The 23,713-nt window shown below is 39.3% G+C and overlaps 1 protein-coding gene across 5 annotated transcripts in view; it reads left to right on the forward strand.

Moving 5' to 3' along the window:
* LOC131258346 (uncharacterized) overlaps window positions 1–23,482 on the forward strand; it is a 111,368-nt gene extending 87,886 nt beyond the window's left edge. For 4 of the 5 annotated variants that reach the window (XM_058259606.1, XM_058259604.1, XM_058259605.1 and 1 more), the window contains one exon: window positions 22,769–23,482. In XM_058259606.1, coding sequence (XP_058115589.1) covers window positions 22,769–23,105 — 337 coding nt within the window. In that variant the 3' untranslated portion in view covers window positions 23,106–23,482. The remainder of the gene's footprint in view (window positions 1–22,768) is intronic. The other variant, XM_058259608.1, reaches the window with a different exon arrangement.
* Window positions 23,483–23,713: the final 231 nt, after the last annotated feature.

Genomic DNA, 23,713 nt, shown 5'->3' on the forward strand with positions numbered 1-23,713 from the left:
GCTAGAATGACTTGAAGGTTGAAGGGCATACTTGTAAATTGACATTAATTAGTGAGGCCCTAATCTAATAAAGAATAAAGTTGGGGGTGTGTTAAGGCTATTGTAGTCTCTCTCTCTCTCTCTCTCTCTCTCTCTCTCTCTCTCTCTCTCTCTCTCTCATGTTTAAGAACAATCACCATCACCACTAGGCCCACTACCTCGGTCGCTCTTCATATCGCTATCAATGTTGGATAGAGAGTGGCCACCACGTGTCTTGTGAGATAGGGTGGTTGGATGGCCTAGCTGCCTCTGCACTCCTCGTTAATGGGTGAAAAGTTTTTAAGGGGAGATATAGCCTCTTCTATAACCATATTAACATCGATGCCTTGTGATGCTAACTCCTTTGTTATATTTGGTTTTGGCTGGCCATCTACTCGATCTAGATCATCTAACTTAACCACTCGCAAAGTGGGTCATCTGTATCTCCTTTGTAGAGTGCATGATGACTGATCATTATTAAATGCAAGAAAGTCTTTTTCAGCTTTTCTTACATTTCTACCCATAGTAGTATCTCTCGAAGTTTCATATTGTAGTGGCAAAACACTAGTTCTGAAGCGTCTCATAACCCAACTTGTTCCACATTTTCGTGTGAATGCGAGAGAATGTGCTCAAATTTCGCTTACTGATGATGATGACCCCATCTTTGCAAGCACACAAATACTTTGTCTTTGTAAGGTCTCGTAATCATACGGGCACAACCCACCGTTCTACAATGAAATTAATCATTTTTGTCCGCCAGTTCCACATGTAATTTAAAACATGAAAACTAACTTTTAATTACAACCCGGCATGTAACAATTCACATGGCATCATTGTCTTTCTTGACTCTCTTGCAGCCTCGCACCGAAACACGCTTGTCGCATCTCGAAAAGCGATAACCCGTTGTTCGCATTTAATAGTAATTGTTATTATAAAGCATAGTAGGAACGTAGGCAAGAATTAAATGCAAAACATGTTTACCTCGTTATCAAAATGGGTTTTTTCCTAGAGAATTGGGGAATAACTTCCCGTAGACTTCATGCAACACCCTCTTTAAGTCATTATCTGAGTCAATGACTATAATGGTACTTGGGGTTCAAGAAGTACGCTGAAACCCAATACAATACACATATTCACATATTAATGTAAAGAGAGAGAGAACTATACAAGTCCACACTATGCATGTAGCCAATAAAGTATTGCAAACATATAAAAACAATTAAATTAATTACTTACCACTGTTGTGAAGTGGGTGCTCGAGAGTCCTTTTCCATTAGTTATCAATTATTGCATGTGCCCATTGAGCCTCAAGGTTGAACAGAGAATCATAACAAGTCCAATCATCATCCTAAAACATATGTTCATAAGATTCCAAAGATTTGGTTTGGTGATGCTAACCATCCATTGGGGCATAAAATTTAGAAGAAAGAAATAATGGAAGCAATGGAAATCAAGAGAAAAGGGAAAGATACTTGTTCCCGCGCATTGCAAGTCCAATGCGCGGCGTGTAACAGATACGTTGTGCGGACCAAAAAATGGCTCATTGAGCAGGCGCGCAATGAACATCCTACATACCCGCGCAAAGGGGTACAATTGTACGGGAATGGTGTTCACACGTGTGGTGGCCTATAAATGCCTCCTTCCCCCTTCATTTGATTCATTCACAAGTGCAGAGCTCTAGGGGATTCTAAAGAAATTTGTGATTTCTCCAAGAACTTTAGGTATTTTGCGGGAGAGGAAGAAAAAGAAGAAGAGATATTTGTTGCGCGCCGCGCAACACACCTGTTGCACACGCAATGAAGTACTATTATTATATACATGTCTTCACGGATTTTTCGTAAAGACGGCAATCTTCTATGGAATCTGACTATCTCCTTCAAGATTATTGTTTATGGTCGTATTCCAAGTGTATCAGAAAGGAATGGAGGATTCTGAAGGATTCTTGAATCCATACAATCCCTTTGTTACTTAGATAGACGCGTTACAAGACGGAATGTTGCTGAAATTGCCATCTGAATTATTTTCATCCATGTTGCTATACTCATTATATATATACTTTGTATTGGAATCAAGGGAAATACGAGGGCATAAACCAAATCCAGAATCAATAAAATATATGATGATGATTGTTCTTTCATTCTTTCCTTTGTCATTATTGAATATAGATATCCCAATCGAAATACAGTCGTTTCTAGTTGAAACAAAATGGCGACTTTGCTGGGGATTCATCTATGTTCAATACTAACTTCAGAACTGTTGAAAGAACCTTTATCATCAAACGGTGCCATAGTAGCGCCAAAATGGCGACTCTCAATGGGAACATCCTCCCATTCATCTCCAAAATAAAGTGTATTTCATTTAGTCTGCATTACTAATATATTTCCTTGAAATTCAAGAACTTCGATCCGTTCTAGCTATAATGGCTTCTTACATGAACAACACAATTTTCTACTTTACGCCCACTGGATTTGTTATCGATTATATTCATAACATGCGAATATCACTCACGACTTCGGATAAGAAGATCCAGTCAACTTTGATTAAGGTCAACAAGTCGTGGACAACAACTGGGGTGGTTTCCCCATCGCCAATACCACAAAATAATGAAGAAGGATGGACAGTTGTATCATCCAGGAGAACAAGAGCCCAACCCTCTCTGAACAGAAGCCCAATTCTACTGCAAACAGTCAAACGGCCTGTTACATGTAATGTAGCAAGACGAAATCCTGCATTAGCTTCACCTCCATTATGTCCAAGACAAGCCAAAGCTGCTTCCCTTCATAGGATTTTCTGGTTCTTCCAACCGCGACTTTCCGACGGACTCCAAAAGGGAAAAGAAAATCCCCCTTGATGAATGAACTATTCTCTCCAGGATCTACTGCAGTTATGCCATCGCAGACATTGCCACCGTGCATTCCTACGCCAAAGTCACCAGAGAGTACAACCATGCACCCATGAAAAAAAAATTGAAATAATTTTTTGCTAACAAACAAAATTTTGATGATATCAATACGTTGGCGTTAACACTTCCGTGTGTCTCTGGCAGTGTTCGAATTATTGAAATATCGTCGATACACTTATGATACAAGCATTACCTAAAATTTACATAGTCGAAAATATTGATGATACATTGGCGATATTGATGCATTGGCAATACAAGCGACACCTAGAATTTACGTAGTTGAAAATATTGATGATTACATTGGCGATATTGATACGTTGGCGATACTTAACGATATATTGCTAATACCTGAAATTTATGATACTACCAACCCTATCGATATCGCTACCAGTGTTATCGGTATCGCTGAGCTAGAGATAAAGATAATATCGGAGATAATTCGAACACTGCCAGAGACACACGGAAGTGTTAATGGATCCAATTGGCGTTCCCTTTCCTTGAACTCCCCCACGACAACATATCCTCTTTCTCCTTTGACAGTAAGACGATTCGAGAATAGGAAAACAACCGCTTATATAGCAGAGACGAGTCAAAACTAGCCATCGTCTACAGATGAACACCTAACCAAAATGGCCCGTGCGCAAACTGTCCTTATGGAAGAATGTAAAAGCCTAAGAGAAGCATTATCCGTGTTGGTCCATAATGTAGCCCGGGTCGCTGCCCCTCTTGTAATGGCCACATTCAACGGCCATGAACAACAACCAGATGACTCGCAACCATTGAAAGCAAAATCACATGGGTCGGCTCTTGCAATGCAAACGAAAACACGAGATGAAATGCGGCAAGTAATGATAGAGGCTGTAAGAACAGAAAAATTCATTGATCAATGGAAGACTCTTGGGGCATCCCCTATATGTGCGCAAGTGAACATGACTAATACTGTTTTGGTAACTAGTCAAGAAATAAACTTAAAGATGATTGAAGGTAATAACGAAGAAATCAAGCACCTTGAAATAACGCCCAAGAAAATAGAAGATGGGGGGCAACCAACTGTTGATGGACTATGAGAGGTGAATCTAGGAACAGTGGAAGAACCTCGAAATACTTATATGAGTGCTGGCCTAATCGAACAAGAAGCTGATCAATATGTTGAATTTCTGAAAAGGAATAGAGATGTGTTCGCTTGGACATATGCAAAGATACCTAGCTTAGAACCAGCAATGGCAATACATCGAATGAACATCTCTAAATATAAGAAGCCTGTCAAACAAGCACAAAGGCGATTCCATCCCAATTTAATACCTCTAATAGAGGAAGAGGTGAATAAGTTACTTAAAGTTGGTTTTATAAGAGAAGTCAAGTATCCCAAGTGGATCTCTAATATTGTTCTCGCGAAAAAGAAGAGTGGACAAATCAAAGTATGTGTGGATTTCAGAGACCTGAATGAAGCATGCCCGAAAGATGATTTCCCATTGCCCATAACAGAGTTGCTAATCGATGGCACGACAAAGTATGCGGTCATGTCCTTCATGGATGGATACGCCGGATATACTCAGATACATATGGTACCTGAAGATGAAGAGGCTACAACATTCAAGAAGTCTCTGGGAATCTATTGTTACAAGGTCATGCCATTTGGGCTCAAGAATGCTAGAGCTACATATTAGAGAGCAATGCAGAATATTTTTCAGGAGAAGATGCACAAATACGTGGAATGTTACGTCGATGATTTGGTGGTCTGGTCTAGTAATCACGAAGAACATCGCGAACATCTATTGTTGGTCTTTCGCCGGCTTAGAAAGAAGCAATTGAAAATTAACCCGACAAAATGTGCCTTTGGTGTGTTATCGGGAAAATCCCTTGGGTTTGTCATTAGATATCGCATAATCGAAATTGATCCGGGAAATATCAGAGCTATTCAAGAAATGCCGCCCCCGAAGACATTAAAAGAACTGAAAAGTTTGCAAGAATTCATATGAGATCGGCATGTTAGAATGCATTTGATTCCATCAAAGAGTTGCTGAAACAACCCCCAGTGTTGACAACACCCGTAAAGGGAAAACCTTTAATTTTATATATCGCCGCATGTGAGAATTCTTTAGGAGCTCTGTTGGCTCAATGCAATGAACAGGGAAAAGAAAACGCTCTATTATCTGAGCAGGACTTTGATAGGAGCAGAATGTAATTACTCACCCATCGAGAAAATATGTTGTGCGGGAATGGTGTTCACACGTGTGGTGGCCTATAAACACCCCCTTCCCCCTTCATTTAATTCATTAACAAGTGCAGAGCTCCAAGGGATTCTAAAGAAATTCAGAAATTTTCCAAGAACTCCAGGTATTCCGCGGGAGAGGAAGAAGAAGAAAGCAGAGAAGATATCTGTTGCGCGGCACGCAACAGACATCTATTGCACGGCGTGCAACACACCCGTTGCGCGCACTGTGAAGTACTATTATATACATGTCTTCTTGGATTTTTCGTAAAGACGACAATCTTCTATGAAATCTGACTATATCCTTGAAGATTATTGTTTATGGTCGTATTCCAAGTATATCATAAAGGAATGGAGGATTCTTGAATCCGTACAATTCCTTTGTCGCTAAGATAGACGCATTACAAGTTGGAATGCTGCCAAAATTGCCATCTGAATTATTTTCATTCATGTTGCTATACTCATTATATATATACTTTGTATTGGAATCAAGGGAAATACGAGGGTGTAAACCAATTCCGGAATCAATAAAATATATAATGATGATTGTTTTTTCATTCTTTCCTTTGTTATTATTGAATATAGATATCCCAATCGAAATACATTTGTTTATAGTTGAAACACCATCCAATTAGGGGCTAAGTAGGTGTAACAAAATGGTTTACATATCATCTAGTCTACATGATTTTCTTACAGTTTAGCTTTCCCTAAGTATGAATGGAAGGACATTCTGGCTCATTGATTGGTTGTCTAACATGCCAATTGCAAATATTTGGGTACGTTGCTAATGTCCCCATGAATGTGTATGTGGCATGGATGTTGGTTGAATAGTGAATGAATGGTTTTCATTTATTTTGTATTTTGATTCATTTTGAGGGTACAATGCTCCTCATGGTTGGTATGATTTAACTGAAAGCTCTAACTTTGCCGTGACTTCAAGCCTGAAACTTCAAATTGGCGATCAAAGGTTGATGCTTAGATTCATTCATTTAGAATTTCATTGGGTCACATGTTGTGTAAGGAGTATTATTGAATGAGGTGTTAAGCATTACATGAATTAGGCTTGCTAGAGTAGAAGTTAAGTTAACGAGTATGGAGACCCCCCACCCCCCGGAGCGCACGCGCGAAAGCCATTAAATAAAAAATTCCCTCTATGCCATTAATGACAAAAGAAAAAGATTCCCTTTATGTCCTACACCAAAATAACCCATCTAAGTGGGCCTATATAAGCCCATATCACATTCATTAACACTGCCTCTCAAGCTGGATCATATATGTTATCAATTCCAAGCTTGGAATATATATGTGTAGCCAGTGTTTAAATTATCGGTGATAATATCGAATTATCGCCGATATTTTCGGTATGGCTAGCCCTTTGATAATGAAAACCCCAGATTTTGTCTCTCTTGGATATCGGTGACATTTCACTGTTTTTTTTCGAAATTTCGCCGACAAAATCGAGCCATAAATACTAAAAAAGAAAATCATATTTTAAAAATACCTCTTTCTGTAAGATCGAGAAGTGATTGGATTGTAAATCGATAGTGTGGTCTTCGAAAAATTATGAAATAACCAAAAAATCCAGGATTTCAACAAACTTTTTTCTAATCTTGTTGGGATTTCTGTCGATAGTTGAATTTGCGTTGTGAGATTGAAGATACTTCCGAGATTCCAAGGTTACTACGGCCATGGAGAAGAGCTTGCGCATCGACTTTTAGGGTTTTGAAAAAGGGGTTTTCGAAACCCTCTTTCGAAGCTCTTTCCTTATAGCTGAATTTTTAAAGTTAACTAAAATGTGCGTTTCACACTATTAAATTGCAAAGGTCACAACCATTTTGCTTTGAAACAAAACTAATATATTATGTAACTTTTAAGTTATTTTATAATGTGAGTTTCACACAACATAATAAAATTGTTTCACCGCCATTTTACCTCAAAACAAAACTAACAGATTATGTAACTTTTAAGTTATTTTATAGTGTGAGTTTCACACAACATAATAAGACTATTTCACCACCATTTTATATAAAAAATTGTGATGGCTACGGGAGTAGATCAGGTGCGTCCCATTCTCACATAAGATGATGCGGCCCACCATGATGTATCTGCCCATCCATTTTTCGGAACATTTTAGGGCATGAGCCTAAAAACGAAGAAGATCTAAATCTCAGGTGGACCATACAACAGGGGTGATTGAATGACATACCATTAAAAACTTCCTAAGACCCACCTTATGTTTCCATAATGTTTATTTTCCATCCAACCTATTGATAATGTCACATAAATATGGATGAAGAGAAAAAACAAATATCTACTTACTCCAAAACTTTTGTGGCCCAGTAATGTTCATCACCATTGTTTCCTATGAATGATAAGTTTCTCTGGAGAATTAGATCTACTTCATTGTTAGGCTCATGCCTTAAAAGGGTCTTGCAAAACGGATGGATATAGAATAAATCCATTAAGGTGGGCCCCGCGGTAAGGGCCATAATCTTGGGTGAGGCCGAAGCATGGTTAGATGGTTGGATGCATGGATGGGATGGGATGGGATGGTTGGTTGGTTGGATGGATGGATGGATGGGATGGATGGATGGATGGATGTTTGAATGATGGGATGGGATGGTTGGATGGATGGATGTTTGAATGATGGGATGGGATGGTTGGATGGATGGATGGATAAATGGTTGGATGCATGAAATAACTAGGATGGTTGGATGGATGAATGGATGGATAGATGGGATGGATGGATGGACGGATGAATGCTTGAATGATTGGATGGGATGGATGGATGAATGTTTGAATGATTGGATGCGATGGTTGGATGGTTGGATGTTTTGATGAATAGATGGGATGGATGTATGGATGTTTGGATGGATAGATGGGATGGATGTTTGGATGATTGGATGGTTGATTGGTTGGATGGATGGATTTATGGATGTTTGGATGATTGGATGGTTGATTGGTTGGATGGATGGATGGATGTTTGGATGCTTGGATGGGATGGTTGGATGAATAAATGGGATGAAGGATGGATATTTGGATGATTTGATGGAATGGATGGATGGGATGTTTGGATTGTTAGATAGATAAGATGGATGGATGTTTGATGGATAAATGGAATGTGTGGATGATTTGATGGGATGGATGGATGGATGGATGGGATGGTTGGATGGATGGATGAGATTGATCGATGAATGTTTGGATTATTAGATGGGATGGTTGGATGAATGGATAGTCGGATGGATGGATGGATGGATGGTTGGGTGGTCGGTCGGATGGATGGATGGTTGGTTGGTTGGATGAGATGAATGGATGGATGGGTGTTTGGATGGTTGGATGGATGGAAAACGTGGATATACGATGCATACATAAAGGTGGGCTTCATAAATGTGTGTTTTTTTTTTAAGTTCATTTACTTTTATATGTTTTAATTATTTTATGTGAGCTGCATTTGTATTATATAAACTCATTTTAGTTACTACTAGAGTGATTTCTTCCGGTAGCACATGTTTTTAGACTTCCATTACAAGAAAACTTATTATGTATGCATTTTTTATTTTTTATTTTTTGCAATTTTTTTATTCCTAAATATGAAGATATGTGTTGTTAGGCATGTCTTGAAGTTTCATTGAAAAACTCCACATTTTTTCCTATGTTTCCCCACATTGCCGGTTACCGACGATATTATCGACGATAACGATATTTTATCTTTATCTCCGGCCAGTGAAACTTGTAACGATACCGATAACTTGAACACTGTGTGTAGCCTAGGTAGAACGAAGAGCCTTGATGAACTCATTAGCAAGTTGGTTCTATGATTGAACATATGGAGTATAGATTTCGCCATTAAAAACTTTCTCATGTATGAAGTGATAGTTGACTTTGATGTGTTTAGTTCTTTCGTGATAAGACTAGATTGTTTATTATGTAAGAAATAGCCCAACTATAAGAAAACAACTACATAGGTAGGTGCACTATAAGTCCCGTTTTTTAGAATAATTCCTTGATCCACATTAACTCACAGGAGGTATGAGCCATTACTTTGTACTCTGCTTTGTCGCTCAATCAGGCCACCACATTGCTTACTCATCCATGTGACTAGATTTCGTCCTAGAAATGTACAATATCCAGTAGTGGATCATCTATTTGCCAAGGAACTTGCCCAGTCTGAATATGTATATCTTGTGATCCGAAGATGACCATTTTGTTTATACAAAATTTCTTCACCCGGTGCTCCTATGAGGTAATGCAAAATTCGAATAACTGCTTCCATGTTAGGTATTCTTGGAGAACTCATGAATTCGCTTACCAAGCTCACTACATAGGATCTATGTAGTCAAGTAATAGACAAGTAAATAAGTTTTTCAACCAATCCATTGTACCTCCTTGGATCCTCTACTACATCTCCATGATCACTTACAATCTTGTAATTGGGATCCATTGGAATGTCAACTCGCTTGGTTCCCAAAAAGAGTTGTCTACATGAGTAAATCCAAAACATATTTTCATTGAGATAGATCAACTCCTTTCAGTTTGGCTACTTCTATATCTAGTATTGAGGATGACCTAGATCTTTTGCGAGAAATGATAGCGTAGATACACATTTTGTTCTTCGATCCCCTAGTTGTCACGTCTAATAATAACAATATCATCCACATATACTATTAAGCACAATGAGACCTAAGGTACCCTTTTGCACAAAAATGGAATGATCAGCATGACTCGGAATAAAACCATAGTTTAATACAAACTTGTTTTAACTCATAATTGGTTTTCATAGTTTACACACTTTGTCGAAATCCCTTGAGCAACACATCTAGGAGGTTGCTCTAGATAAACTTCCTCTTTAATATCACCATGAAGGCATTTTCTACATCAAGTTGGAAATAGGCCCAACCATGATTAACAATATAACCTGAATGGTATGGCCATGGGAAAGAAGGTTTACACCAAGTATTTAGTATACCCCTTAACAACTAGGCGAACCTTCAACCATTCCCTCGTACTATTAGGATGAAACTTAATTGTGTAATCCCATTTGCAACCCATAGTACATTTATTAGTTGGAAGGATGGTAAGCAATGTTTTAAATATCGATGATATCGGCCGATATATCCCACGATATATCTTGTATCCCACCTGTGCGATACGAAACACACGAGTAATGTCGATATATCCCACATGTTCAATCCAAGAAGCATTTTCAATTTCTAATCCTTTTTTTTTTTTTTGAAATTATGTTAAATCAGTGACAAATGGTTACAGATCCATTGGTTCTTCATGTTTTGCATGAAAAATTATGGAGTTGGAGCTTTGATTTCGATATCCATTGGACTAATTTCGAAGTATTTAGGTTTGATGGAGTTATCATAAAATATACTTTAATTTTGAAATTTTAGCGTAGGTAGTCCAGTTTGGGGAATTTTGGAATTAAAAAATTCAAAAAATTCCCAATTTCTCCCAAATTGCTTGCAATGTTGCACTCTAAACATGAAATCAAGCATGTATGAGGGCTGATCTACTTATTTGTCAAGTCCTAGTCAATTTTCGAAAAGTAAAAATCATTTTTTAATTAAAAATTAATTTAAAACATTATTATTACTATTATTATTTTTTGAAATTTCCCTTCAACCAGCTGTCAATTAAGACTAATGTCAAAGTATTTAGGAGTGTTTGATGAAATGGTCATCACATACACTCTAAATTTTATGCATTCAATTTCAATGTAGTTACATTAGTTCAGTCAGATAGTGCATAGCTTAGGACCTTATACAAAGGGAAACCTATTATGCACACTTCTCTTTTGAGATGTTATAATTTAAAAGTGTATTAATGTCTTTTTTGACAATCCCTGAAGTTTCGTTGAAAAAATTAACCATTTTCCCAATGTTTCCCAAAAAGTGTGATAAATTACCCAATACAAACGATATATCTCGCGCGATAACCGATACATATCTGTATCCCAAGGATGCGATATGTAACGCGATACCGATATTTCGAACACTAATGGTAAGTTTCCAAGTGTCATTCCTCCATAGCCTACTTCATTCTATATGTCACGAAGTTTCCTCATATGACTTAGGAACAAAGTGAGAAGGTAAGGACAGGGCAAACTTACAGAAATTTGGAGATAAACAATGAAAGGAAACATATTTAGAGATGGGATGACCGGTACACGTATGCTTGCCTATTCGCGGCACGTCATGATTGGTTGTACCATCTATCCATTTTTGTCGTGAGTAAGCCTTCAGCCGAGACACAATGGGAATGGAATAGGCAATAGAGGATGGAAATTGGATGTCTTTGTTGACTGCAACGGGTATGGGAATTGTTTCCATATCAAGAGATTTGTTATCTTTTGAGAAGAACGATGTAGACTAACAAAGGTAACACTTGCACATATATATTGTCTTTGAAGTGATGGACCATAATAATTATAACCCCTCTATGTGCGAGAATATCCAAGAAAAATACATTTAACTACCGAGGATCGAACTTATCATGGCCAAACTTTAGCTGATGGACAAAATAGACATATCCAAGAACTTTAGGAGGTAGAGAAAATAACAGAGCATCTGGCAACAAAACTTGATGAGCTAATTGACCTTTTAAGACAGATAAGGGCATCCGATTTATCAGAAAACATGTTATGAGTACTGCATCACTCCAAAAATTATTAGGAACATTCGTGTGAATTAAGAGAGCACGAGTTACCTCAAGGAGGTGACAAATTTTCCATTATGCAACCCCATTTTGTTATGGAGTGTGTGCTCGTGATGTCTAATGTAGGATTCCTATTTCAGAAAAAACTAACTAAAAGCTTGGGACATGTATGTACTCCTTAGCATTATCAAATTAAAATATAGACACTTTTAAATTAAATTGATTTTGCACTTTCATGCGAAAGGTCGTAAAAATAGAAAATAATTAAGATCTATTTTTTTTTATTAAATAAAGTCACATTATTCTTGAACAATCATCGACGAATGTAACAAAATACTTAAACCCTGACATCTAAATGAACTAAAGAATTACTCAACGACACTTCTCAACACGTGACAGAAAAGCACCACGGTGATGTTTACTCAACTCACACACATCACACTCTAGACATGGCATCTACAACAAGTAGGGAATGACACCTTTAAAAATCTTTAATGATGGGTGATTGAGATGGCAGTGTCATTGATAAGTTGAGATGTCTTTTTGTATCGTTGGGGCCACAATGTCACGATCAAGATAGTACAGCCCATCATGCTCATGTCCTCCACCAATCTTCATATTCATCTTTAGGTCTTGGAAAACACAGTGTGAAGGATATAAATTGACACAACAGTTAAGGGCTTTGATAAGTTTGTTAAAAGAAATTTTGGAATAAATAAAATAAAGGATAATGAAAGAGTGAGACTTGTATGAACGGTACCCATTCCATATACGATGGATTGGATACCATCTACCAGAGTGACAAAAGAAGTTAATGCACATCAATAGACAAAAAAACACTGGACTGACCCGTCATGTGGTCAGACATTCCAAAGTCAATTACTTATGGAGAATGAGACTTGAACCCTAAACCAGCCATAATTGAGGTCACGAATGTACTTAAGGATGGAAGTAGCAGGAACAAACTAATTCTATAGATTGTTCAACAACTTGGAATATTTTTCTTGAGTTAAAAGTAACCATCTCAAGTCATATGTGTCTGTGGAGCAAAAGAGGTAGAGTTAATCAGAGGAAGCCACTTCTCTCGAGTGTGGGAAGCTTGATTTTCCCATGCAAGCTTCCCATGGAGGTGTCATCATTTTTCAATAGAATGATTGGAGAGCACACGATGCGTGCACTTCTGAAGTCCACAACCACTGCCTCAACCACCTCCCATGTCACCATGACCACCTCTTCCACCATGGTCACCACCGCAACCCCGGCCATAGAATGATGCAAGAGCCGAGCTGTCATTGCTCCATTTGTGGAGTCCAAAGATCCATGCTACAAGCATGCATGCACCTTGTTTGGAGATGGCACATCTTTGCCACCCAAAATCTATGCATGAACCGATTCATACTCAAATTTCAACCCAAATAAGAACTTGGTCGCTCAGAACTCTTTATGTTGTTGACGTAGTGATGAGGACATCAGACCCTTCAAAGTTTATCAAAGACGAAAGCGGCCAACGAATACATCTTTATGGCTCAATGATGGTTCATGGCACGACCAAGGATGATTTTGAAGACCTGGTTAATGGCACAAATAAGGATGATTTTGAAGACCTTACACGTGTCCTTCGATTAATTGAAGGCCCCACATTAGGAGGACACACGTGTAGGATGAGTTAGAAGATTGATCTGTGACGTGGGATTTTTTTATTTTATTTTTATTTCTTCAGAAAGCTTTATTTTGCGTGTTTTTTTTTCTTTTGTTATATCGGTAATTTAGTCATTTTCTTTTAAATCTGAATTTTATAAATAGGGTGTTTTCTACCCTAAACCTAATAATGTTTTTTTTTAATGAAAGTTTGGTGCCTCCTATCCCCTTTCTCTCTGTGGTAAGTTCTTATCTTCCCTTAATCTCTTCTCTTCTTCTAAACTCTATTTCTAGCCCTCCAACCTTCTTCATCTCTTTCTATGCCTAGTATTTTATTTTATTTTTTGCTATTGACCTTGAAAATCTGAGAATTGATCCCAACCCTCTCAGATTTTCTAATCGTCCCTATTCCAGAAATCCTTTGATTTCCTGGACTAGAAAGGCTGCATTGATTGTTAGATTGAAACCATGCAAGATCAGGAGGTCCCATCCCTTGCCGGATCCAATCCACGCATGATTTGGATATGGTATAGTAGGATTGTGATGATAGTCTGCAACCATTGCACACTCCCTTTATTATTATCTTTACTATGATGTGGAATGTGAATATTTTAATTGATTTGAGTAGTTTATTTTACTGGATAATTTTTGTGCTCACACATGCATTCTTGTTTAGACCGTCCTACATCAAATTTGGTATCAGAGCTTTAGGTTTTGCATGGTTTTTGTTAGATTGAGTTATCTGAACTTAGGATCATCTGTTTTCTCATATGGGATTTGTCTGGATAATTTCAGATCTACATGTGATAGAAATTGCTAACCTGATTCCAGATCTACATGCCAAAGAAATTGCTAACCCGATTTTTCAGATTCATAGTCCTGTGAGATATAAGTCTGAATTTCCAGATTTGTGTTTTCATTCTAGTTAAATCTGAAAATCTACAGCATTCATACATCATATAGAAATAGGATCATACATCCATATTGAGGTCTGTTCAAACCTTAGAGTCGGACTTAGGAAAATTGAGTTCGAGTTATTGGTGTATGCCCACTAAAAGTGGTAAGGGTTTTGGCTAACACCCCATCATGAGTAACGAGCAATTAAGCGATCAACTCGCTCAATTACTCCAAACGATAACTGCCATAGAGACATCCAACAAAAATATCAAACGAAAACTGACCGCCACCGAAGCTAGACTTGAGCGATTATCTCACTCAATTACTCCAAAAGATAATTGCCATAGAGACATCCAACAAAAATATCAAATGAAAATTGACCGCCATCGAAGCTAGACTTGAGCAATTAGAGGTATCCCAAAGGGAGAACCCCACTATTGGGGGAGATGTGCAATCGTAGGCAGGTGGTGTTGGTGAGGAGCCAGCCCTTAGACAAACCCCCACCAATGGCGGGCACGTGGCTAGAGAACGGGCATATTGAGACCGCTTTGATCCTGATGAGAGGGCCATGATGAATGTCAGGATTGATGCCCGAGCTTTTATGGTTGTTTTAACCAAAGGCATTCCTTGATTGGTTAGCTGGCATGGATGACTATTTTGAGTGGCATGAGATGTCAGAAAACCGACACGTGCGATTTGTCAAAATGAAGCTTGTGGGGCAAGCAAAGATGTATTGGACCAATAAAGAGCGTAGGATTGAATGGGTGGGAGGAGCTCCTGTTGCCCAATGGAGCGAAATGAAAACTATGCTAAGAGAGAAGTACCTCCCTCTCTATTATCGCCAGAAGCTCCTGGAACAATGGCAATCTTTACGCTGAGGATCCATGCCTGTCACGGAATACATCACAAAATTTGAGGAATTTATGATGCGGTGTGACATTTAGGAAGACCCTCTAATAACGCTCACGTGTTTCAAGACAGGCCTTCGATTAGATCTTCAGCGTGAGCTTCGGGCTCGTCCCGTGACAAATTTGGACGATATGTACCAAGTGGTGCAGGAATTAGAGCAGTATCTGAAGACTCATGTCACAACACAGTTGGATTCCCAAGACTAATGTTAGGACTGGTTCTCAGGGAACTAGACCCAACATTGGTAATCAACCTAGGGCGCAGGCAAATGTTCTGCCTAGGCCTAGGGATAACAAGGGAAAAAGTGTCCTTCGTGCTGGTCTAGGTGGAGGATAGAATGTACGATGCTACGAATGTGGGAATATTGACCATTTTGCAACTCAGTGTCCCACTAAGAGCAAAGGAAAAGCCTTAGTCATAGGCGATTCCCAGGATAGCGAGTATGATCAGGGCGACTCTGAAGTTGAAGAATATCGGCCCGTAGGATCATTGAGTGATGAGGATGAGGTGTGTGATTATGCCACATTAGCAGTTGTCAGGTGTGCTAGCCCAGACTAGAAGTAGTGTTGACTGTTATCGCAACACTTATCTTTTACACGATCGCCAAGTGTGGCGAGAAAAATTGTAAGGTGATAGTGGACAGTGGGAGTTGCTAGAATGTAATTTCCACTATCACCATAGGCTGTTTAAAGTTAGAGGCCACCCCTCATCCTGACCCGTACAAAGTCTCATGGGTAGACAAGACTTCCCTTCCTGTCACCCATCAATGTCTTGTACCCATCGAGTTCGGGTCTTATAAGGAGTCCCTGTGGTGTGATGTGTTGCACATGAATGTAGGTTACATCATCCTAGGCAGACTGTGGCTATTCGATAATGACGTCACGATCTACGGCCGTTCTAATGCATGTACCTTCATGCATAACGGCAAGAAGATCAAAATTAATCATATGCCACTGCAAAACACCACACAGAAGAAAGGTGAGAAGGCTAGTGAGCCTAAAGAAGTGAGGAAATCCACACCCAAGTCTCTCCACATCATCACAACTAAAGAGTTTGAAAGAGAGACTGAAGAGGATTCAACAGTGTATGCCTTAGTGGCTAGAGAGGCTACACCAGAAGTTCTAGTAGAGTTACCCCACGAGGTAGCCTCGGTCTTAGAGGAGTACAGAGATGTATTCCCTGAGGATTTGCCGGATGAGTTGCCATCCATGAGGGACATCCAGCATGCCATTGATCTTGTCCCTAGTCGACTCTACCAAACCTTCCTCACTATAGGATGAACCTTGCAGAGCATGCAAAGTTGAAGAAACAAGTAAATGAGCTCCTGCGAAAGAGTTTCATTCAGGAGAGCATGAGCCCGTGTGCCATACCCATTTTACTGACACCTAAGAAAGAAGGCACTTGGCGCATGTGTGTGGACAGTAGAGCCATCAACAAAATCACGGTCAAGTATAGGTTTCTTATACTTAGGCTTGATGACTTGTTAGACATGATGGCTAAATCCACCATTTTCTCCAAAATAGATCTCAAGAGTGGGTATCACCAAATCCGTATACGCCTCGGTGATGAATGAAAGACAACCTTCAAGACGAAGGATGGGCTATATAAGTGGTTGGTCATGCCTTTTGGCTTGACTAACGCATCCAGCACTTTCATGCGGGTGATGACCCAAGTCTTAAGACCGTTCATGGGGAAATTCTTAATGGTGTACTTCAACCATATCCTGGTCTATTACACCACTAGAGAATCATGCCTTGAACATTTGAAGTTGGTCTGTAGCGTCCTTAGGGCGGAGAAACTATACGCTAACCTTAAAACATGTTCGTTCATGTCCAGACAGGTTGTGTTATTAGGGTTTATTGTGTCAGCAGAAGGGATGTGTGCAGACTCAGAGAAAGTCAAGGCCATAGTTGATTGGCCTGAACCGAGGACATCCATGAAGTGCGAAGCTTCCATGGCTTAGCCACATTCTATCGTTGGCTTCCATGGCTTAGCCACATTCTATCGTCGGTTCATTAGGAGTTTTAACACGATTATGTCTCCTATTACAGAGTGTATGAAGCAGGGAGAATTCGTGTGGTCGAAAGCAGCAGTTAAGGCTTTCAAAGAAATTAAGGGCAAGATGGTCGAAGCTCCCATCATGCGCCTTCTCGATTTTTCTAAAGTCTTTGAAGTTGCGTGTGATGCATCTGGTGTTGGTATAGGTGGAGTTCTGAGTCAAGTGGGTCATCCTGTTGCCTATTTTAGTGAGAAACTGAATGAGGCAAAACAAAAATACTCTACCTATGATAAGGAATTCTATGTGGTAGTGCAGTCTTTGAGACATTGGCACCACTACCTCCTACCGCAGGAATTTGTCTTATTCTCTGATCATGAGGCCTTATGTTATCTTCACTCACAGAAGAAACTTAACCCAAGGCATGCTAAGTGGGTTGCGTTCCTTCAAGAGTATTCGTTTGTCTTGAAACACAAGACCGAAGTAGAGAATAAACCAGCAGTCGATGCCCTTAGTCGTAAAGTGGTGTTGCTCAATTCTTTGAGTGTATGAGTTGTCGGCTTTGAGCAACTGAGAGATGAGTACCCCACATGTCCAAATTTTAGGGGTACCTATAGGTCACTCTCGAGTGAGCAGCAAAGTGCGGGGGATTTCGTTTTGAGAGATGGATTTATTTTTAAAGGAAATTTTTTATGCATTTCCCGTACGTCCCTCCGTGAATTCCTCGTCTGAGAGCTTCATTCGGGAGGGATAGCTGGCCACTTTGGCCGCGATAAGACTATTGCCCTCGTAGAGGATCGTTTCTACTGGCCAAGTCTCAAGTGAGATGTCGCCATAATTTTAGGGCAATGTAGAATGTGTCAGATGGCGAAACAACAAAAGAAAAATTCTGGATTATATATGCCATTACATATGCCACATGATCCGTGGCAAGATATTAGCATGGATTTTGTGCTTGGGCTTCCTAAGACGATTAAAAAGCACGATTCCATTTTTGTTGTTGTGGACCGCTTCTCTAAGATGGCGCATTTCATTCCATGTTCTAAAACTTCGGATGCGTCTAATATTGCTAAGGTATTTTTCAATGGTGTGGTCCGTCTCCATGGTTTACCTAAGACCATAGTGTTTGACCGTGATGTCAAATTTACCAACTATTTTTGAAAGACACTATGGCACATGATGGGAACACATTTGTAGTTTTCTACTGCATACCACCCCCAAACTGACGTCCAAATTGAGGTGGTTAATTGCAGCCTTAGAAACCTCTTATAATGCTTAGTGGGTAAACATGTGAAAACTTGGGATTTGATTCTACCTATAGCCGAGTTCGCCTACAATAGTTCAATCAATGGATCTACAAGGTTGAGTCCATTTGAAATTGTTAGTGGGTACAAACCTTGGATGCCCATAGACTTGTTACCCATGTCTGTTACACAAAGATCTTCTGTGTTACCCGATGCATTTGCACGACACATTCACGACTTGCATGCACATGTTAGACAATGAATAAATGCGAGTAATGATAATTATAAATGTTCAGCTGACTAACATCGTAGGTGGACAGAATTTAATGAAGGGGATAATGTAATGGTTAGGATTAGACCAGAGCGGTTTCTTCCGAGTTCCGCTAAGAAATTACAAGCTCGCAGTACTGGACCATTCAAAGTATTGCGTAAAATTGGGTCTAATGCATACAGGGTAGACCTTCCACCTGAAATGGGAATAAATCTGACGATCAATGTGGAAGATCTAATCCTCTGTCCTAACCTTTCCATTGTTTCTTCGTCCCACCCTTGGCCACTTTCCGACTTTACTTCTTAACCTACTCCACCCCTTCCACCATCAATTGACCGTAAGGAAGAGATTGGAGGGATAATGGATGAGGAGATTGTTTCCACACGAGATGGGGGCTTCCAAAGTTACCTTGTCAAATGGAAGAACAAGTCACCATCCGATTCCACGTGACTTGCAGAAGTGGAACTGCAGCGGATTGATCCGAACCTTCTCAAGACGCACAAAAGTTTTAACTCATCGGAGCCGAGTTCTTCTCACTCGAGGGGAGTTGATGAGTACATCAGACCCTTCAAAGTTTATTAAAGACGAAGGCGAATGGCTCAATGATGGTTCATGGATCAACCAAGGATGATTTTGAAGACCTAGTTAATGGCACAAATAAGGATGATTTTGAAAACCTTACACGTGTCCTTGGATTAATTGAAGGCCCCACATTAGTAGGACACACGTGTAGGATGAGTTAGAAGATTGATCTGTTACGTGGGATTTTTTTATTTTTTATTTTTTATAGAAAGCTTTGTTTTGCGCTTTTTTTTTTCTTTTGTTATAAGGGTAATTTAGTCATTTTCTTTTAAATCCGAATTTTATAAATATGGTGCTTTCTACCCTAAACTAATAAATTTTTTTAATGAAAGCTTGGTGTCTCCTTTCCCCTTTCTCTCTATGGTAAGTTCTACTCTTCCCTTAATCTCTTCTCTTCTTCTAAATTCTATTTCTAGCCCTCTAAACTTCTTCTTGTCTTTCTATACCTAGTAATTTTTTTGTTGCTATTGACCCTGAAAATCTGAGAATTGATCCCACCCTCTCTCAGATTTTCCAGCCATCCCTATTCCAAAAATCCTTTGATTTCCTGGATTAGAAAAGCTGCATTGATTGTTCTATTGAAACCATGTAAGATTGGGAGGTCCCATCCCTTGCCGGATCCAATCCACACATGATTTGAATACGGTACAGCAGGATTGTGATGATGGTCTGCAACCATTGCATGTTCCCTTTATTATTATCTTTAATATGATGTGGAATGTGAATATTTTAATTGATTTGCTTAGTTTATTTCGCTGGATAATTTTTGTGCTTACACATGCATCCTAGTTTAGACCGTCCTGCATTACATAGTTTCTCCAAATCATTTGTTAGGGGCTGATACACATTCAACTCTTCCCACATTCGTTTGAGATACTATTCACCCAATTATTTATCTCTTTGTTAGAGCTCAAATATTTCTTCATATAACTGATAAGTACGAGAGATGTGTTTTATCAGGTGAATGTGCTCTCGTAGAGCATCCCTCACTTAGCCGTATCAAAAAGCATGACATTTGTACTTATTGAGAGTTTTATACTATACCATGAGTAGGTCATAATTTGTGCATTTTCCTAAATGATCCATTGGACATAAGTATTGGAATCTTCATCTAGTTTCTTTGTTGTCGGATATCTCAAATTTTCCTTGGTCATTAGAAAAACTTGGATTGACTTGGATCACTCTAAATAATGTCTCATTTACTTTAATAGAGGTTATCTGGACCCCTGCAAAATCAAATGGGTTTGCAAATCCAAATTTTGGGTCACTTTTTTTCTCCATAACAAATAAAAGAAGAGTAATTCACAAGCACAAACACGGTATGACTTATCACAATAGATAAGCAATGCTTGAACACTTCACATGATGCACTCATCAACTCTGACAAAAGAATCTAACCCAGACATCTACTACTTCCAACTGGCCACGAAGAAGTATAGTCATGAACACGGCATCCAACACGGGCAAATAGCCTATACATTTGCAACAATCACGATTCACACCTGAAATGATATCATTCAAGAAGCCAATTTATTCATTCCTCCACACGCACACAGACAATTACAAAACCCCTGACACACAAAAGAAATAAAAAAGAAACCCTAGGTTTCTTAAGAAATTTTCAACACAAGCAAGGTAAGGAACACTAAGGGATAAAAGAAAAGAAGAAGATTTGGATAATAAAAGAAGGATAAAAAAATGATGAAGCTCTAATACCATATAAAATGGTGAAAAGAGAGAGAGAATAGAGAAGAAGAAGAAGCAGCCCTCATATTATGGAAGCTTTATAATTACATAAATGTCATTAATAACAAAAGCAAAAAATCTCCTCTATGTCCTAGACCAAAATAACCCATCTAAGTGGCCTATGTAGGCCCATGTTACATTCATTAACATGGTGCTTCCTGGTTCTGTGGAAGATCTTATAATAGAGGGTTGGACAAGCACTCCGTAGGCCTTAAGCTAGGGCATCATAGAGGTCAGTTCCTTTAGCAATTTTGTGGAAGATGATAGAGCTTGGGCTTTCCATGCTATTATTTTCAAGCAGGTAGCCATACGAAATTTCTTCTTGTGAGTTGGGTTATTCTGGCTGAGGAGTTTAAAGAAAGAGAATTCCTGACCTTAGAAGGTGCTGGAATGCAGTTATTCAAGGAAGAAATGCTGCCCCAAGGAGATTGACCTCCTGAGTTCCTCCTCCTCCTGACTGGTGGACCTGTGGAAATTGAACTTAGCCAGGAGTTCTTTGGTGATTCCTGGATTATCTAGAATCACCTGGATTATCTGGAATCTCCTTTGTAAGCTGCAATCGTTGAGGGGAAATTAGGTTATTGTTCTCATGTCCTTTGTCTTTGGTGATACTCAAGATTTGTGGAATTGATAATTCTCAAAGAGAGGGAGGGAGGGAGGGAGAGTTGTGGAATTGTTCCTACTCTTCTGTGAAAGTTTCCTAGGCCCCCTTCTCCACTGGAAGAGATTCTAGAAATTCTAGTGGATGGGCATTTGAAACAACTTTGGCCACTTGGAAGTGGGTTTTCATTGTAAACGATACTCTATAAAAGGAGTTCCTCCATGAGGATCAATTTTGGTTATGTTACAAGTGAAGTCAACTCAATTGCCCATGTTTTAGCAAAGGAAGGTGTCTCTAAAAAGTCAGAATGGTGTAATTATAGGATATTCTTATCCAATGCCTTAATTGATTTTATCCTTTGCCACTTCTTTTGAAGTGTTCGTTGTCGGCTAGAAAGAAAAGGAGATGAAGAGGGGGGGGGGGGGGGTGGTATTCCTTATGTGCCAACATGTATCATGACATCCGTATCTGTGCACAAAATCAGGCTGTCCACTCATCAAGCAGGCTGCACGTGTACGTTAAATTAGACCGTTAACAGGCCTGATTTACATGTCCCTTTTCTTCATATAAGTGTGACCTTCTCTGATTTTGCAGCAGGTCATTTTCATGGTGGGGTCCACTCATCAGGTCATGGCACATTGGCACTTGAGCTGGGTTGGTTGCTTGGGAGCTTCTCATGCAAACTGGTTATAGCTGTAAAACCTTAAAATTGAAGAAAAGAGAAGACATGAGAGAAAAGGAGAGAGGAGGGAGAAGGGCTGCTCAATGTGTTCACACACCCACTCACCTCTCATATTATATTAGGGCTTTCATTATTAAAGCAATAGTTACGAAAGTACCCAAAACTAAGCCCATGGCCCTATAAACTTTACCCCAACACATTCTAGCCTAATAATTATAAGAGCCCACATGTGAGACCAAGCCGGTCCACTTGAGTGATAACAAAGGTCCATTTAACATTTTTATTTTTATTTTTGGCAAAGGCATGTTTGGGTACTTAGGTTGTCTTTGGTTTTTTGGAACAAGTTGCATTCATCTTAATTACAATAGCAGTCTGCAGCAATCCATTAACATGGTTTTCTGACTCAGGGAATTTGAATATGAGAAGACGATGCTTTTGTGGGAGGTGCTGTGGACCCACTACTTGTCCGAGCATTTCCACTTATATGTATGTGTTGCAATCCTGAAAAGGTACCGCCAGAAGATAATGGGGGATCAAATGGACTTTGACACACTCTTGAAGTTCATTAACGGGCTGAGTGGCCATATCGATCTCAATGGAGCTATAAGGGATGGTGAGGCTCTGTGCATCTGTGCTGGCGAAAATGGTTCGGCTTGCATCCCACCTGGAACCCCACCATCTCTGCCCATCAACACTGAATTAATGAATCCTCACCAAGATGATGATGATGATGCTTGTATGTGAACATGTCATGAGACTGAATTAATGGGCTAATACTTAAGAGTTCAGTTCATTTCATTTCTGCATTGCTATTTGTATATGCATGCTTTCTGTGGTTTCTCAATACAAACCCACATGAATGATGTCAGTAGAAGCTGAACAACTGATGATGAGTCGGAAACCAATGGCTGTGATATATCTTCTGATCAGTCCTCTTTCCCCTCTTACATGAGTGGGTGGAGGTCAGACATGATTGTATAAGGTTTCAAGTCCGATCACTCCACCCGGCAAATAGCTTCCAACATTTCATGTGTATGCGACATCCAACCCATCACTGGGATTACATCGTGAAGAAATCAGCCACATCCACTCACCGAGTGGACCACACTTGTATTTTGTTATTTATGAATTCCTAAACATTGTTTTTTTTTTTTTTTTTTTTTTTTTTTTGGTTATTTATGAATTGCTAAACATTGTTTTTTTTTTTTTTTGGTGTGACCCACGTAATGAATGGATGGCACTGATTTTTGCATAAGGCCATCCTCATGGTAGGTCCAACCTACTGGAATGGTTAGATGTCACACAAACATGATAGGTTTGAAATTATTTGCTTTGTAGACCATAACTTATGG

The sequence above is a fragment of the Magnolia sinica genome, chromosome 10 (assembly GCF_029962835.1).
Source record: "Magnolia sinica isolate HGM2019 chromosome 10, MsV1, whole genome shotgun sequence".
Lineage (NCBI taxonomy): Eukaryota > Viridiplantae > Streptophyta > Magnoliopsida > Magnoliales > Magnoliaceae > Magnolia > Magnolia sinica.